Source organism: Physeter macrocephalus, chromosome 4 (assembly GCF_002837175.3).
Source record: "Physeter macrocephalus isolate SW-GA chromosome 4, ASM283717v5, whole genome shotgun sequence".
Taxonomy (NCBI): domain Eukaryota; kingdom Metazoa; phylum Chordata; class Mammalia; order Artiodactyla; family Physeteridae; genus Physeter; species Physeter macrocephalus.
Genome location: NC_041217.1, coordinates 40,387,497 through 40,405,020, shown reverse-complemented (window position 1 = coordinate 40,405,020; position 17,524 = coordinate 40,387,497). Strand labels below are relative to the sequence as shown.

At 38.2% G+C, this 17,524-nt stretch overlaps 1 protein-coding gene across 9 annotated transcripts in view; it reads left to right on the top strand.

The window, feature by feature from the left end:
* Positions 1–17,524, top strand: part of MDM4 (MDM4 regulator of p53) — a 44,337-nt gene that overhangs the window by 10,041 nt on the left and 16,772 nt on the right. For 2 of the 9 annotated variants that reach the window (XM_007130820.4, XM_028488540.2), the window contains exons 2-7: positions 5,777–5,888; positions 8,152–8,226; positions 10,625–10,758; positions 11,780–11,835; positions 15,450–15,517; positions 16,206–16,305. In XM_007130820.4, coding sequence (XP_007130882.2) covers positions 5,811–5,888; positions 8,152–8,226; positions 10,625–10,758; positions 11,780–11,835; positions 15,450–15,517; positions 16,206–16,305 — 511 coding nt within the window. In that variant the 5' untranslated portion in view covers positions 5,777–5,810. The other 7 variants (XM_007130821.4, XR_449446.3, XM_055084142.1 and 4 more) reach the window with 7 other exon arrangements.

Here is a 17,524-nt window from a genome sequence, read left to right as displayed (position 1 = left end):
GCCCACGCACCTAGAGCCTGTGCTCTGCAACAAGAGAAGCCACTGCAATAAGAAGCCCGTGCACTGCAACAAAGAGTGGCCCCTGCTCTCTGCAACTAGAGAAAAGCCCGCGTGCAGCAACAAAGACCCAAAGCAGCCAAAAAAACGTTAAAAAATAAATTTTTAAAAAAAGTGTCAAATTGTATAGACAGGAAGATCAAACCAGTGGACTAGAATAGAAAACTCATAAACACCTATGCATGTTGATACACAACAAAGGTGGCTGTCAGTCAAGAAGGTCATGTTCAATAAATTGAGCTGGGAAAAAAATGGCCATCCGTATAGAAAAAGAATAAAACTGACCTCTAAAAAGAAAGAAGTCAACTCTAGACGGATTAAGGGTTTAAATGTCATAAACAAAAATTTAAAAGTTTTAGTAGACATCCCCCTCCCCCCCACACACAAATCTTAGTAGAAGGTCTAGGTGAAAATGAGACCTTGGAGAGTAAAAGATTGTTTAAGCCAGGCAGAGATCATTGACTAAAAAATACAAGATTGATAAATATAAATTTGACTTCATTAAATTTAAGTTTTTGCTCAAAAAGATTTTTCCACCTTCTAGAAAATGGAAAGGACATTAAAAATTGGGAGAAGATATTTGCAGGACATCCAGTTGACAAAGGGTTAATATTAAAAAAATATGAAGAACTATTACAAATCAGTAAGTATAACAAAATCAGTTAGAAAAGTGTGTAAAAGACAAGAACACATTTCACAGAAGAGGAAATGCATATGGCTGATAAGCATGTAAAGAGATTACGTCATTAGTGATCAGTGAACTGTAGACCAAGCCCATACCTATTTGATTAGGAAAAATTAAGAAGTCTTAGGACATCTGATGTTGGAAAGGAGGTAGATTCACAGGGTATCTTATACATTGCTGATAGGATTATAAATTGGTGCAAACACTTTGAGGACAGTTTGATGTCAGATCCTAAAGTTGAATATTCATATTTGCTATAACCCAGCAATCTGTCTTGTAGATATGCCCATGAGATACTTTTTGGCACATGTAGAAGAACGTTAATAGCACTATTCATGATAGTGAAAGCCTAGAAACAACTCAAATGTCCATCACACACTGGAAATATACAGCAAAGTAAATAAAGAATAATATATGCTATGACATGGATGAACATTGAGAACATTATGCTAAATGAAATAAGCCAGACGCAAGGGCAAATATTGTATGATTTCATTTATATGAGGTACCTAGAATGGGCATATTCATAGAGACAGAAGGTTTAGTAGTGGTTACCAGGGTCTGGGGAGAGGGGATAGTGAGGAGTTATTGTTTTATGAGTACAGAGTTCCAGTTTGCGGTGATGAAAAAGTTCTGGAGGTGGATAGTGGTGATGGTGTACAACATTGTGAATGTACTTCATGTAACTGAATTGTAAATTTAAAAATGGTAATGGGGTAGGGAAGGGAAGGACTGGGAGTTTAGGATTAGCAGATGCAAATTATTATATATAGGATGGATAAACAACAAGGTCCTACTGTATAGCACTGGGAACTGTATTCAATATCCTGTGATAAACCATAATGGAAAAGAATATGAAAAAGAACTTATACATGTATAACCGAGTCACTTTGCTGTACAGCAGAAATTAAACACAACATTGTAAATCAACTATTCTTCAATAAAATTTTTAAAAATGGTAAATTTTATGTTATATGAAGGAACTCAAGTGACACGAAAGTAGGAATTTATTTTAGTGAAACAAAAATTCCTAAAATTACATACAACATACTTCCGTTTTTGTGAGTTAAAAGCAGCTAAACTGAAAATATGTACTTCTTAGGATTCCATTTTGGTGCAGTAAAGTGCATAAAAAGGAAGGGAAGAAAATCAAAACAATTCAGGATGATTGTTGGGAGGAGGCAGGGGAATGGGAGGGGGAATCTTATGGGTAAATATAGACTGTTGCCAGAGTCCTAGTTTGTGGATGTTTATTGCATTATTAAGAAAACTCAAGTAAAAGTGGGCCATGTGTGGATGAACAATGAGAGTATGTATTGAAGGAAAGAATTGTGATTAATTCTGTATACTTGAAGTCTAATGGGAAAAAAATATTGCTAAGTGGGGACTTCAGAGCTGTTCTGAGTTTAAAATCTTGACTTCAGCAGTTTACTAATTGTGTGATCTTGGGCAAATAATGTCCCTGTGCTTCTCTTGCTTCATTTATAAAGTAAGGATAATAATAGTGCCTACATCATAGGATTATTTAAGTATTAAACGGATTAATATATGTGCTGGTACAGATTAAGCTCTATATGTCTTTGCCATTTATTTCTTATGATGCTATGTGCCGAGTTCTGTGAGATGAACATCCTATTCTATGCGTTGGTTCTGGTCGTCTCACTTGTAGTCTGTCATGCAGCTGGAGTTGGGTGTCACCTGAGGCTGGAATGTCCCAAGATGTGTGATACTTTGGAGGGTATGGTTGGAAAGCTGAGCTCAGCTGGATGACTGAGCCTCTCCACGTGGCCTTTCTGTGTGGTCTCCAGTAGAGTAGCCAATTGGGAGATGTGGTTCATTGGGGGCCATTTTTGGAAACTGTCCAAACTATTATTAATATTTGTATCCATCATGTTGTTCTACTGTGTACATAATTGAAGTTTAGGTACTGGTGATATATTAATGAACAAATTAATAGAAATCCCTTCCCACTTACAGCTTATGTTTTGCATGATAAAAATTAAAATGTATATAATGTGTTGGTTGGTAACAAGGACAGTGAAGAAAAGAAGAATAAAGCAGGGAAGGAGATAGGGAATACTGGGGGTTGGGAGTTGCAGTTTGTGTGGCCTCATTGATAAAATGACATTTTGAGCAAAGACAAAAGAAGGAGGTTAGGAGCCAGAGGGACAAGGGTGGAAGCAAGAAAACCTTTAGGAGCTAAGACAGTTCAGAGATGGGCAGTTTGGTTAGTGTAGTAATAACGGAGGTAGTGAGAAATGGTTTGATTTTGGATACATATTGAAGATAGAGCTTCAGAATTTATTCATAGACTGGGTGTGAAGTGTGAGGAAAAAAAAGGAATCGAGGATAGCTTCAAGGTCATTGACCTGAGCAACTGGAAGGATGGAGCTGCCATTTAATGAGATGGGGGAGACTATAGCACTAGCAGGTTTAGGGAGATGAGGTGTTTTTTGTTTTTGTTTAATTTTTGAATTTTATTTATTTTTTTATATAGCAGGTTCTTATTAGTCATCAATTTTATACACATCAGTGTATACATGTCAATCCCAATTGCCAATTCATCACATCACCACCCCCACACCCCCGCCGCTTTCCCCCCTTGGTGTCCATACGTTTGTTCTCAAGATGAGTTTTTTTTTTTTTTTTTAAATAAGGTTTGAAATGCCAGTTAAAAGCTAACTGCTTTAAAATGATAAGTTACGGGACTTCCCTCGTGGCACAGTGGTTAAGAATCTGCCTGCCAGTGCAGGGGACACAGGTTCAAGCCCTGGTCCAGGAAGATCCCACATGCCACGGAGCAGCTAAGCCCGTGCACCACAACTACTGAGCCTGTGTGCCACAACTACCGAAGCCCAAGCACCTAGAGCCTGTGCTCCACAGCAAGAGAAGCCACCGCAATGAGAAACCCATGCACCGCAACGAAGAGCAGCCCCCGCTCGCCGCAACTAGAGAAAGCCCATGAGTAGCAACGAAGACCCAACGCAGCCAAAAAATAAACAAACAAACAAACAAATAAATAAATTTACAAAAAAACCCTACAAGTTATGCTTGTATCCTGTTTGACTTCCCATTTTGTAGCAAGGGAAGCTGATAGAAGTGTTGCAGGAAAGAGTGGGGCATGAGAGAATGGTCATGTCCCAGGTCTCAGGCAAGTCCGAGTATGGGTTCTTGGCTTCGCGCAGGAAAGAATTCAAGAGCAAGCTGTAGTAAAATGAAAGATGATTTATTCAGGGAGAAACACACTCCGTAGACAGAGTGTGGGCCATCTCGGAAGGTGAGAGAGGCACCAAGGTATGGGGTTGTCAGTTTTTATAGGGGTGGGTAATATCATAGGCTAATGAGTGGGAGGAGTATTCCAGCTATTTTGGGGAAGGGGTGGGGATTTCCAGGAATTGGGCCACCACCTACTTTTTGACCTTTATGGTCGGCCTTGGAACTGTCATGGTGCCTGTGGGTGTGTCATTTAGCTTGCTGATGTGTTACAATGAGTGTATACTGAGGCTCAAGGTCTAGTGGAAGTCCACTTGTCCTCCATCTTGGATCTAGTTGGTTCTAACCAGTTTATGTCAGTTTCTTAGGCTGTGTCATTCTTTCAAAGGTTGTGTTGCAGGAAGGGGGACCCCTTCCAGGGCCCGAGAGTGGGCTCTTGTGTAACGCTCAGAAATGAATTGTCTGAGGAGACACACATGCTGACAAAGCAAGAGACTTCATTGGGAAGGGACACCCAGGCAGAGTAGGAGGGTAAGGGAACCCAGGAGGACTGCTCTGCCACAAGTGGCTTTCAGTCTTGGGTTTTATGGTGATGGGATTAGTTTCCAGGTTGGCCAGTCATTTTGACTCAGGGTCCTTTCTGGTGGGCGCAACTGCTCAGCCAAGATGGATTCCAACGAGGAGGATTCTAGGAGGTTAGTAGGACATGTGGACTGGCGTCTCCTCTCTCCTTTTGACCTTTCCCATATTATTCTGGTTGGTGGTGGCTTGGTAGTTCCTTACCAAGGATCTCCTGTCCTAAAATAACTCATGCAAATTGTTACTGCTTTGCTTGGCCAGGGTGGGCAGTTTCAGTCAGTGTTTTACCTAACAGTTGTGCCCTGTCCCCTTTCTGTCTCAGAAGGAAGGTTGAATTTATACTTTGTTGTCATTAATAAGTCTTCTCAGAAGAGTGAGGAATCTTGTTAGCTGTAAACCAGACTCTGTTAATTTTTTTATTTATAAATTTCACTGACTTTTGTCACCTTTTTACTAGAAAAAGTTCTGAAAGTAAACTCAAGTTTATTTAAAAATTTATTTTCCTTCTGTATAGCTTTTTTTTTAAGGACAAAAGGTAAAAGGTGAAAAACTTTAATTAAACCTTACTCTTTATTTCAATTCATGCTATATCTTTCCTTTGATAATGTATGTCCACCTTGGTTTAACCCATTTTATAGGTATTTAGGTATTTACTCTTTACAGGTATTTAGGTATTTACTCTTTGGGCTTGGCACATTTTAAAAGCTGCTTTAACTGATACTGAACATTTTGACTCTGACTTTCCTGTGGTCTCTTGCCAAGACATGTTGCAACATGTTGCAGAGGTTTTCCTTGGTGCTCTTGGAGTCTTTAAATCTATTACTTAATCTTGGTAATTCCCCCAGCTCTGCATCTGTCTCGTAGGGGGTGCTCTTGAGCACTGTCCAAGAGAGGAGGAGATACCAGAGAACTGGGGAGGTAATGATTGCAAATTTCATTCAGCTAAAACAGTTTACTCATCATCAGTGTAGAGGTTGGATCATGCCTGAACCTGTTTCTCTTGCAGGCTTCACTTGAGGGAAGTATAGATGGTTCTTACTCTTAGTGAAGCTCTTCAGTTTTTTGCAGGATCTGAACTAGAAAGTGATCAGAAGGGTAACAAGAACCTCAGCATGGGTATATTGCACTTGTGTAAGGTGCTGTGATATATATGTTTCTTTTACTTCTGCTGGTTGCCTTTTTTGTAAATCCTAAAGAGAATTTTCTACTTTAGAAGAGATTTTACAATTTTTTTCCTTTTAGATTTATCAGCAGACTTCACTTCACCACTGCCAAAATGACAACATTTTCCACCTCTGCCCATTGTTCAACATCTGACAGTGCTTGCAGGATCTCTCCAGAACAAACCAATCAGGTAACTTATTTTTAGGCATTTCTATTTTTCTTTAAGTTTTTTTTTTTTAAATTTATTTATTTTATTTATTTATTTTTGGCTGCATTGGGTCTTCGTTGCTGTACGCGGGCTTTCTCTAGTTGCCATGAGCGGGGGCTGCTCTTCGTTGCGGTGCGCGGGCTTCTCATTGCGGTGGCTTCTCTTGTGGAGCACGGGCTCTAGGCGTGTGGGTTCAGTAGTTGTGGCTCGCGGGCTCTAGAGCACAGGCTCAGTAGCTGTGACACCCGGGCTTAGTTGCTCCGCGGCATGTGGGATCTTCCCGGACCAGGGATCGAACCCATGTCCCCTGTGCTGGCAGGCGGATTCTTAACCACTGCGCCACCAGGGAAGCCCCTTTCTTTAAGTTTTAAAAAATTAAATTGGGTCATGTAACTGACTTTACAGACTGTAGGATTTTTTTCAGAGCAGAAAATATTCCTTTTTTTTTTTTTTTTAAGATTCCTTTTTTAAATGTCATATTAGGGAAACTAACCCATGTCCCCTGCGCTGGCAGGCGGATTCTTAACCACTGCGCCACCAGGGAAGCCCCTTTCTTTAAGTTTTAAAAAATTAAATTGGGTCATGTAACTGACTTTACAGACTGTAGGATTTTTTTCAGAGCAGAAAATATTCCTTTTTTTTTTTTTTTTAAGATTCCTTTTTTAAATGTCATATTAGGGAAACTAGTAAACAGTATCAATGCTCATAAATTTGAATTGATCATTGATTAAATAAATATTTGGAGGTTACAGATTGCTCAAAATGGCACATTTTAAACACCTATCCTGTTTTAGGGTATGGATGCCTAGTGGAGGATTTGGGGCCAAGTTATATATTTGTCTTCCTTCTCACTTCATTGTATATCGTTTGTTTTCTTTAAAAATCAGTTTTAAGTTGTAAATATAGTAAGTGTATTCATATAAAAAATTCAGTCTTTATCATGTATTTATAAAGTATTTATCTGTAGAGACTCCTTTGACCATCTCCTCCCTTCTTCTGCCTAAGTTCCTTCCCCCGAGATAACACTATTATCAGTTTGGTGTGTCTTGTTCCAGATCTTTTCCTCTAACATAAAATACATAATTTTGTTTTGTGGATTCATAAACATTGCACCATATATATATATTATGTACCTTAATTTATGATAAAGGTGGAATTTGATTTGATGGGGGAAAATGTGGCTTATGTAATAAATGGTTTTGAGTTAATTGGCCATCCCTGAAAGGAAGCAAATGAAGACCTCAAACCTTGTACAAAAACAAATTCCAGAGAGATAAAGATTTAAATGTAAAAAGTGAAATGATAAAAAATATTAGAAGAAAATTGAGGAAGTATTTTGAAACTTTAGAATAAGAGAGACCTTAGATAAGACAAAACCAAGGAGGGACTTCCCTGCTGGTGCAGTGGCTAAGGCTCTGTGCTCCCAATGCAGGGGGCCCAGGTTTGATCCTTGGTCAGGGAACTAGATCCCACATGCATGCCGCAACTAAGAGTTCGCATGCCACAACTAAGTAGCCCACCTGCCACAACCAGCGCAACCAAATAAATAAATATTAAAAATAAAAAGACAAAACCAAGGAGGCTGTAAGAGGATGAGAGAGACAAATTTGATCATATAAAATGAAAAAAATTAAATTCTGTGACTAAAAACAGACTCTATAATCAGAGTCAAGAGATGGCAAACAAAGTCACTATTCCTTGTACGTATATACCACATCTTGTTTATCCATTCGTCTGTCAATGGTATTTAGGTTGTTTCCATCTTTTGGCTATTATGAATAATGCTGCTATGAACAGTGGTGTACAAATATTTGTTTAAGTCCCTGGTTTCGGTTCTTTTGGATATATACCTAGGAGTGGAACCGCTGGGTCATATGGTAATTCTATGCTTAACTCTTTGAGTAACTGCCAAACCGTTTTTCACAGTAGCTGCACCATTTTACATTCCCCCTAGCAGTGCACAAGGGTTCCAGTTTCTTTACATCCTCGCCAACACTGGTTATTTTTTTCTTTTCTTTTTTCCTGTTATTATAGCCATCCTAGTGGGTGTGAATGTGCTGTCTTTTGAAAATGTGATTTTTCAGGAAGTTAACAAGTAATAGACTGATCTTCTGTAGTTATTAGATGCTAAGTATGAACCAGGGTTTGTTAAAAAAAAAGTTTAAGGAGATTTGTTTTTCCCTTGGGGTTCAGAAACCAGTCTAATTGAAATGTAAATAGCAAATTTATTTTATGTTTATATCAGGTACGACCCAAACTGCCACTTCTGAAGATTTTGCAGGCAGCAGGTGCACAAGGTGAAATGTTCACTGTTAAAGAGGTAAGCCATCAAAGAAAATTTTCAGCTTAAAGAAGAGCTGAGAAGTATAATAGAAGCCTATGAATGTATAGTTCTGAAATCAGGCCTAAGAAAGGAAGTTCTATTCCTGTGGTACTGGAGAGGCAACTTTTGTTCTATTTTAAAGACCATCGAGGGACTTCCCTGGCTGTCCAGTAGTTAGGACTCCGTGCTTCCACTGCAGGGGGCACGGGTTCGATTCCTGGTTGGGGAACTAAGATTCAGCAAGCCGCATGGTGTGGCCAAAAAAAAATTTAAAAAAAGACACTGTCTATGATTTACAAGATAAGCTGTGAGGCAGGAATTAAATACAGTAGTTTTTCATTATAAATCTGTCAGATACTCTTTTGAGCGCTGTGAGTTACTTTAACCATGCATTTAAATAACTTATTTAGTTTCTAAAGTTTTTTATTTAACACAGAAACAAATTGAATTCTTTAAGTGGGAAAGACTCAGTATTAAAATGTTAATCTCTTTGAACTGCTTGGATTTAGTAGGGTGAAGATCGAACCCTTCTTAAACAGAGGAAACAAAATTCTCAAGCTTCTTTTTGACTTTTCATAAAAGCTGTTAGCAATGCTATGCTCCTGAGTCATTCTACCTCTCAAGGAAACAAATCTGGAGGCACTTCAGATTTTCTAGAATACCCATATTTCTTTTATCATTTTAAATTAAGTTTGTTATTTTGGACTTTGTATCTAAAATTCTGGTAAGACTTTTTTTCCAAACTGTTATTAAAGTGTGGATTTTTATATCAGTAAAGTTGTTATAATGCATTATGCTATCTCCTTCAATAGCGTGGCAGAGTTTGCCTGAGTTAAGACAGTTAATTACATATGTTTTATGGGGGAAATGTTGGACGGAGTCAGTTTACACAGTAAGCTCTTTATTATGAATCTTGACACTACTTGGTGCATAAAGAGGAATTTCCTAGTTTTTTATTTTTAAATATTGGTTATCAGTATGTGCATTGAGGCAGTATGGTATAATGAGAATAGTAGTATATACAAATTCAGAGTAGTGTTTTTGAAGATCTTATTTTGTATACTTGCAGTGGATTTATTTTTTTCTGGAAGTTGGACAGACATAAATATAAAATTTCCAAGACATCCCCGGTGGTCCAGTGGTTAAGACTCCACGCTGTCAATGCAGGGGGCACAGGTTCGATCTCGGTTGAGGAACTAAGATCCCGCATGCCGCATGGCATGGCCAAAAACAAACAAACAAACAAACCTTCCTCCTTTTTCTTATAGTAGATTTTCTTTCTCGTCTTATTTTTCTCTAGCTATTTGATTAGATATGAGAGCTCCATTAATATTGGGACATGTTGCCTGGGTTGGATGGGAGCCTAAGAGCTTCATTGCTTCAAAATAATGGAAACAGTATTGGGAAAATTTTTGTGCAAATATCTAATAATTCTTAGGAAGTCAGGGCCTAAAGATAAAGATAGCTGCTTTGGGCTTCCCTGGTGGTGCAGTGGTTGAGAGTCTGCCTGCCGATGTGTGGGACACGGGTTTGTGCCCCGGTCCGGGAAGATCCCACATGCTGCGGAGCAGCTAGGGCCGTGAGCCATGGCCCTGAGCCTGCATGTCCGGAGCCTGTGCTCGGCAACGGGAGAGGCCACAACAGTGAGAGGCCCGCATACCGAAGAAAGAAAAAAGAAAAGATAGCTGCTTTGGTCTGTTTGTGATCTGTGATAAAATTATTACTATCATTAAGTGAACTTAACTATTAAGCAATTAAAAAAAATCTATCACCTGGAGGAAAATCTATCACATTAGGAAAATTGGATAACTTAAAAATTCTGAATCAAGAACTTGTGTGTGTTCCCTTCCATTTTGTGAACTCTGTGAAAAAGGTCAGGTAGACTAAATTTTTATTTGATAAACACTTAAATTCTGTTTTATGCACTTATAGTGCTGATGGCTTATTACCACTGTACTTCATTTGCCAAAAAGACTTAAGTGAACATACATCAAAGCCTATAGTAGTTATGTGCCCCTGGACTTGGAAAATATTTTTATGATCCAGGCAAATTTAAAGTTTATTACTTCTAGTAATAGAACAGACCCCTTTACTTGGACTGGTGAGAACATTAAGGGGATACTAAGTAAATTCACCACTTTTTCTCATTATCAGACTGGTACATTTTTATTCTAAAAAGCAAGGGTCTGATAGTGTCCAGAATGATAATAAGTAGATGAACCGAGTAATTGGGGGCAACTGTCCTTTTGTAGGACCCCTTACACAGGCACTGACAGCCATGTTCATTATATGTTACCTCTTTCTCTAGCAAACTAACTTACCTTATCTCCTCATTTAATTTGTGTTTTGGGCAGCAACTGGACAGATCTCTTCATAGTATGTTATTCCCATGTAGGTCATGCACTATCTAGGCCAGTATATAATGGTGAAGCAGCTTTATGATCAGCAGGAGCAGCATATGGTATATTGTGGTGGAGATCTTTTGGGAGAGCTACTAGGTCGTCAGAGCTTCTCTGTGAAAGATCCAAGGTAAAAAGAGTGAGGGTTTGTTTATCTTTTCGGGGTGCTTATACCTAACCACTTAATCTCCATAGGTTATTAATGGTTATTTAATCTTTTAGTCCACAAAATATTTGTTGGGCCTACATATATCAGGTGATTGTGAGGCACTGAGAACATAGTAGTGAGCAGCACAGTGTCTAATTTTATGGAGCTTAAAGAGTAGAGTGAGACAGTAGATACTCTTCCCCATCTTAATTGAATTATCACATCAATACATGGTAAAATTATATTATGATAAGTGTTACATAAAAGAGGTACATGAGGCTGTGTTGGAGGATGGGATTTAGGGTCTTAGGGGTGGAAGAAAGGTTCCTTGAGGAAGTGATATTTGAGTTGAGAGCTGAAGGATAATTAGTTAGAGGGAGTTGGTTGAAGGAGAGCTTCTGGCAGATTGAACATCATGTGTAAAGGCCTAGGTAGGAGGGAGATTGATGTGGCGAGATTAGAATTCTGTGAAACAGTTGTTATAGAGAGAGGAAGAGTGAGCTGATGAGAGAAATGTAGAATTGCTGGGCAGTTTGAAGTTAACGATGGGCTTCATAAGAATCATATTAGAGCTATTCTGACCTGTTGCATGGCGTTCTCCAGCTGCACAGGGTTTATGGTTATTAACTTACACAGTCAAAAGCTAATTAGTAGTTGAGAAGTCATTGTTTTCTTTCTCTCTGTAGTTTTGTGATGACTGTTTCTTCTAAGACTCCCACCTCCATTCCCCAATAAAATGTAAAACTTAATTCTTAGAAGGAAGTAGTCTTGAAGGAAATCTCCCCACTTGGGTTACTGTTAGCTTATGAAATAAAACGTAAATTAGTTTTTTTAAATGGGGGCAGAGTAACACAAGGGCTTGGGTATTAACATGTTGGTACTTAAATAATAAAATCTATTCTGGGGAAAACATTCTGCCTCTTCATATGTTATAGAGAATGTTGGGAGATGCCATGTTAATGGAAAACCATGGGATTAATTTTTAATTTTATCTCTTTGACAGCCCTCTCTATGATATGCTAAGAAAGAATCTTGTCACTTTAGCTACTGCTACTACAGGTATGTCTCATTATATTTCTTCAGTCTTTATCACAATTTTGAGTTCAAGGGGGCAAATCATGGGAAAACAAGGAGGATCAAGATGGAAATTGAATGCTGTCTAGGCCTGACTGAGAGGGATACCTGTCACACAGAATGTTACTACTGTGTTATTTGACTTTTCATTGTGAAAATTTTCAAATATAGTGAAAATAGAGATTAGTATAATTAATGCCCACCTCTTAGATGTAGTAATTGTTAATGTTTTGCCATATTTGCTTCATCTACAGAGGCTTTTAAAAAATCTCTAACAGATAAGGACTTTTTTCCTTGAAACATAACTACAATGCCATTATTACACCCAACAAAATTAATAATAATAAACAAAATAAACAGTAACTCCATAATACTATCCAATAGCCAGTTCATGCATGGTTAACCCATTATTTCAGAAATGTCTTTTTACATTTGGCTTATTCAAATCAGGATCCAAACAAAGTCCACACTTTGCATTTGGCTGATATGTCTGTTAAGTATTTTTAATCTATAAAACGTAACCCTCCTTTTGTTATGTCATTTATTTGTTGAAGAAATAGATCATTTGTCTTGTAGAATTTCCCACATTCTAGTTTGCAGATTGTATCCTTGTGATGTTGTTTAACATGATTCTCTATCTCTTCTATTTTTGGTAAACAAATAGTGCTTGGAGAGATTCAAGGTTAAATGTTTTGTTGAGAAAGTTTCATAGGTGGTGCTTTATACATCTGTTGCATCACATCAGAGCCCTGTAAGGTCTACCTGTCCCTCTTTCAGTGATGTTAAGATTCTGTGGGCTTATGTGATGTCACCCTGATCCATCTTATAAAGATCCCCCCAAGAACTTTTCACCTAAAGGTTTTAGCTTTCTGTTATTTGAATGCCAATTTGTCTAACCTTTTGCTTGATTTTATATCTTTTAAATACTGCCCTTTGAGTTTAGTTTATTAGTTATGTGCAGGAAACTGTCTGCTTTGGGGTCTGAAGTATGGTGTGTTAGAGATAAGTGAATAAACTGGATACAACTAAAATGTAACCCTCTCACTCATTTCCAAGTAGTGAAACTTTCTTCTTTCTCCATTCCTACATGAAGCCATTTTGTGAGTTTCAAATTAGATTTTAGGTAACGTTGTCCTTTGAAGAAAGCCCAAGTTTGTAATCCCTTTAGATAGGCTATTTTTCAATAGTTTACTGAAACAAATAGTTTGAAAAAAATCCGTTCCTAATAAAGATTTACTCTTTAAAGTGAGAGCAAAGAGACTTTGCTCTCATATTGAAATGTGAGTTTGAACTTACAGTGAATTTTGAAGCCTCTTGGTTTCACTGAGCTATTTGCCCACTTCACCCAGCTGTAAATTTCTGTTTGAGAGTGAAGGCCTTGCAAATGATACAGCATTTTTTTGAAATTCAGTCACTTGTGAAATAGTATGGTTTTCCTGGGATAGTCACTACAGGCTTGAAATACACAAATAATTTTATATTTGCTTATCTATTCTTTCACTAAAATTTGCTTTCTGATTGATGTGTTCTCTGAATATCTAGAGTGGGTATAATTTTCACTTTTTCTCTCATTTTCTTTCTTGTACTTCCTCAGCAGAATTTAACATGCCATATATTAAAGTGAACATTTCTGTAGCAAACATTTCAATTTATCCTCATAACAACCCTGTGAGGAAGGTCTGGAGGTGAAGAAACTGAGGTCTTTTTTTTTTTTTTTTTTTTTTTTTTAATAGAATGAGTAACTTGTCCAAGATGAGATGCCACTGATAAGAGATAGAGCAGATATTTGTGACTGTCCAGTCCTTGCTCTTTCCTTTGTGCCACACATTGATGTCTCTTTAACCCTTGCTTGTAACAGAATTTGCCTCAATTAATTTTTTTAACACATTTAAAAAATCTGAACATTAAATCTTTGAAACACTTTCTTTGTTCTTTAATTTATCACTTTGAAATAATTTCACTTACAAAAATGTTATAAAGGTATTAAAAAGAGTTGCATATACTCTTTACCCAGATTCCCCAAATGGTAACATCTTACATAACCATAGTGCAGTGATCAAAACCAGGAAATTGTCCCAAAGTAATTTTGAGTGGTTGTCTGTTCTGGACTTGAACTTGCATTAGTGCTTATGGTTGGCCATCTGCTGATCTTCATAAATTGGGTTGCATGTGTTTTATTTGAAAGGACAAATGAGAAAAGCACCTTCCATATCAACTATCTTATACCTTGCAAATTAGATAAACCTTTTATTTTGACGATTGAAGAAATGAAGGTGGTTCTTTATAAATCATTTCTCCAAATTTCCACATGTATTTTAATAAAATGAAATATATATGACAAATTTTGTATCTATTTTAAAATTTCCTTGTACATTATAGTTTTCTCTGATAATTTCTTTTTGCTTCAAACAGTTTTAACCTAAGGTAGTATATAGAACTAGAAATGACAGTAATCAAATTACTTTATTAAAGAAATGCTTCATTGCATTGTATATTAATTGATCTTGAAAGATTGCTGTGGTCAGAATATGCTGGCTCTTGAAAGAAACTCTCAGTATCTCCATTTTATCTATAAAAATGCTTCTAGAAATAATGTTCTTTATAATTACAGTTTTGAAAGTGTTTGCTTTGTGCCAAACAGCTCAATTGTCAGCCCAGTTGTAGGATCTATATTCTTTCTCTGGCAGTCTTTATTGGATGAGGATGACGTTTTCCATAAGTGTCTTATTTCTGGACCTGATAATAGCTGATGAACCCAATCCATGATAGACTTACTTGGGTGCATATAGTTACAAATAGCCTCATATAATGAGTGATCTAGGTTATTAAATTTTCTGCATCTTTTTTTTCCTGTAGCTAAGTTTTCATCTTTTCTGCTTGAAAAATTTTCAAGGCCTTGAAATACATTTTTCTCTAAGAAATTCTCTCAGTTATGCTTTCCTTTGCTTCTTTTTATTGGCCTTGAGAAAAACTTTATCTACTTCTTCTTCCTTCTTAGGAAATGTTTATAGAAACTGGGAAAAATAAGACTGGTTGATTAAAAAAACTAATCTATATTCAGGTGATGGGAATTTAAACTGTGAAATCATCATTGACACTTAGAATGCATGAGGATGCTATTGTGTCATAAAGCAAGTGGGAAAAATCCCAGATTTTTAGATTTCATAATACTGTATAGCTTTAACACTTGAAAATAAAAATTAAATTAAAAAGCCAAATTTTTTTTCTTATTGTTAACAAGTTAGGCAAATTTGGAAATACACCTATAGGAATAGATGATAAAATACTCTCCATTATTCTGTGCTTGGAATCACTTTCTGTATTGAATTTGAAAGCGTGCTATGGAAGAACATTTTTTAGTCATTTTTGATTTTTCTTCAGATTATATTTTGGTAATATATTTTGAATATAGCCTCTCTTGATCTATGCCATTTTTATTAGTTTTCATTTTTCCTTTCCTTTTGGATGAAAGCCTTGGCCGGTCAGAATCATCTTTAGGGACCAAACCTGGCTCCAGGGTTGTTTGCTGAGGTCCTTTTGGTGTGGAAAGAATGGTTATTACCGGGGAAGGTTTTCCTATTGTTTTACTTGCTATCCAGATGCTGCTCAGACTCTCGCTCTCGCACAGGATCACAGTATGGATATTCCAAGTCAAGACCAACTGAAGGTAAAATCACCACACGGTGACTTCTTTTGTTGTACAGAGTGGCCCCTTCTCTGTACCTATGATCTTGGACTCCCAAGACCTTTCCCTGAATGCGGTAAGAATTTAACAAGAAAGGTTCTTGGGAGTTCACAGACTAGGGACAGAGTGAACCTTCTCTGTTCTGCCCATAACAGAGTTCCAGTCTCTGAATCTTTCCTTGGGATGTAGCACTTCTGATCTTCAGTTCTTCCAGTTGCATTTTCTTAGGGTTTGTATGTGCCTGTGTGTGTGATGGTGTAGGTATGTAGGTGTCTGAGGAAATTGCTTTATTAAATTTTAACAGGCTTGTTGCAGTTAAGTTCAGGTCAGGCCATTTCTTAAAGCTTCCCCAAACCTGGGAAAACTTTATGATCATCTTGGTATACGTTTTTTTTTTTCTGACTTACGCCTAATTTTGTGTAGGCTAGAGGCTTTATATTGATAGCCTGTTTTTAGCAGTAGATTTTGGCCGTTTGTGCAGATTTTTTTCCCCACAGTGGGTTGAGGAGAGGTTGCCTTTATTTGATGACTGTTGTGAACTCCATAGTTTTCCTTTCTTGTGCGTAACCCATTGTGTCGCACACTAACTGGTGAGCCAGAATGGAACTGCTACATCCCCTGGTCACAGTCATTTCTACTGCACTGAGAGACACCTTTCCCTTCTTTTCAGCAAAGTGTAGAGGAAAGTTCCAATTCCAGGAAAAGAACTGAAGAAGGCAATATTCCCGCACTGCCTACCTCACAGCGTAAATGCAGAAATTCTAGAGAAGGTAAGTTTTGGATTAAGGCTATGTAGACCTTTCTTTTTTTCTCTCTGTTTCTCTCTCTCTTTCTTTTTTTGGTGGTGACTTTTATTTTTTATTTATTTATTTATTTTTTGTGGTATGCGGGCCTCCCTCTGTTGTGGCCTCTCCCGTCGCGGAGAACAGGCTCCGGACGCGCAGGCTCAGCGGCCGTGGCTCACGGGCCCAGCCGCTCCGCGGCATGTGGGATCCTCCCAGACCAGGGCGCGAACCCGGTTCCCCTGCATCGGCAGGCGGACGCGCAACCACTGCGCCACCAGGGAAGCCCTATTTTTTATTAATGTTTATTTATTTATTTATTGGCTGCATTGGGTCTTAGTTGCAGCACGCGGGATCTTTCATTGTGGCGTGTGGGCTCTTTGTTGCGGTGCGCAGGCTTCTCTCTAGTTGTGGTGCACAGGCTTATTAGTTGCGGCACGTGAGCTCTCTAGTTGTGGTGCATGAGCTCCAGAGTGTGCAGGTTCAGTAGTTGTGGCGCGCAGGCTCCAGAGCGCATGGGCTCTGTAGTTGTGGCACGTGGGCTCAGTAGTTGCGGCACATGGGCTTAGTTGCCCTGCGGCATTTGGGATCTTAGTTCCCCCACCAGGGGTCGAACCAGCATCCCCTGCATTGCAAGGCAGATTCTTAAGCACTGGACCACCAGGGAAGTCCCAGTGGTGACTTTTAGAAATGGCATCTATCCATATTAAGCACTAGCAGTAATTAAGACCGTTGTAGAGAACTCAGAAATAATAATGCTGTCTCTTTGTATGTGAAGTAATGGGGGCATATGTCATACTGATTTTTCATTCTTTTCCGAAAACCTTTTTTTTTTTTTACCCTAGTCACCACTGTTAACTTTGAAGAAGGTGGTAGTTTTTTTTTTAGCAACATGTGATGACTGGATGGAGCCAGACCCTTCCTTTAGCTGGCATGCTAACAAGATAGCCACACATTTATCAGTTTGCCACCTGGTAACTCAGCTGCCTTGACCTTTTAAATCTTGGCATCCCTATTATACATTTGATCTGGTTAGAATTTTTATTTATTTATTTGTTTGTTTGTTTATTTATTTATTTTTTTGTGGTACGCGGGCCTCTCACTGTTGTGGCCTCTCCTGTTGTGGAGCACAGGCTCCGGACGCACAGGCTCAGTGGCCATGGCTCACGGGCCCAGCCGCTCCGCGGCATGTGGGATCTTCCCGGAC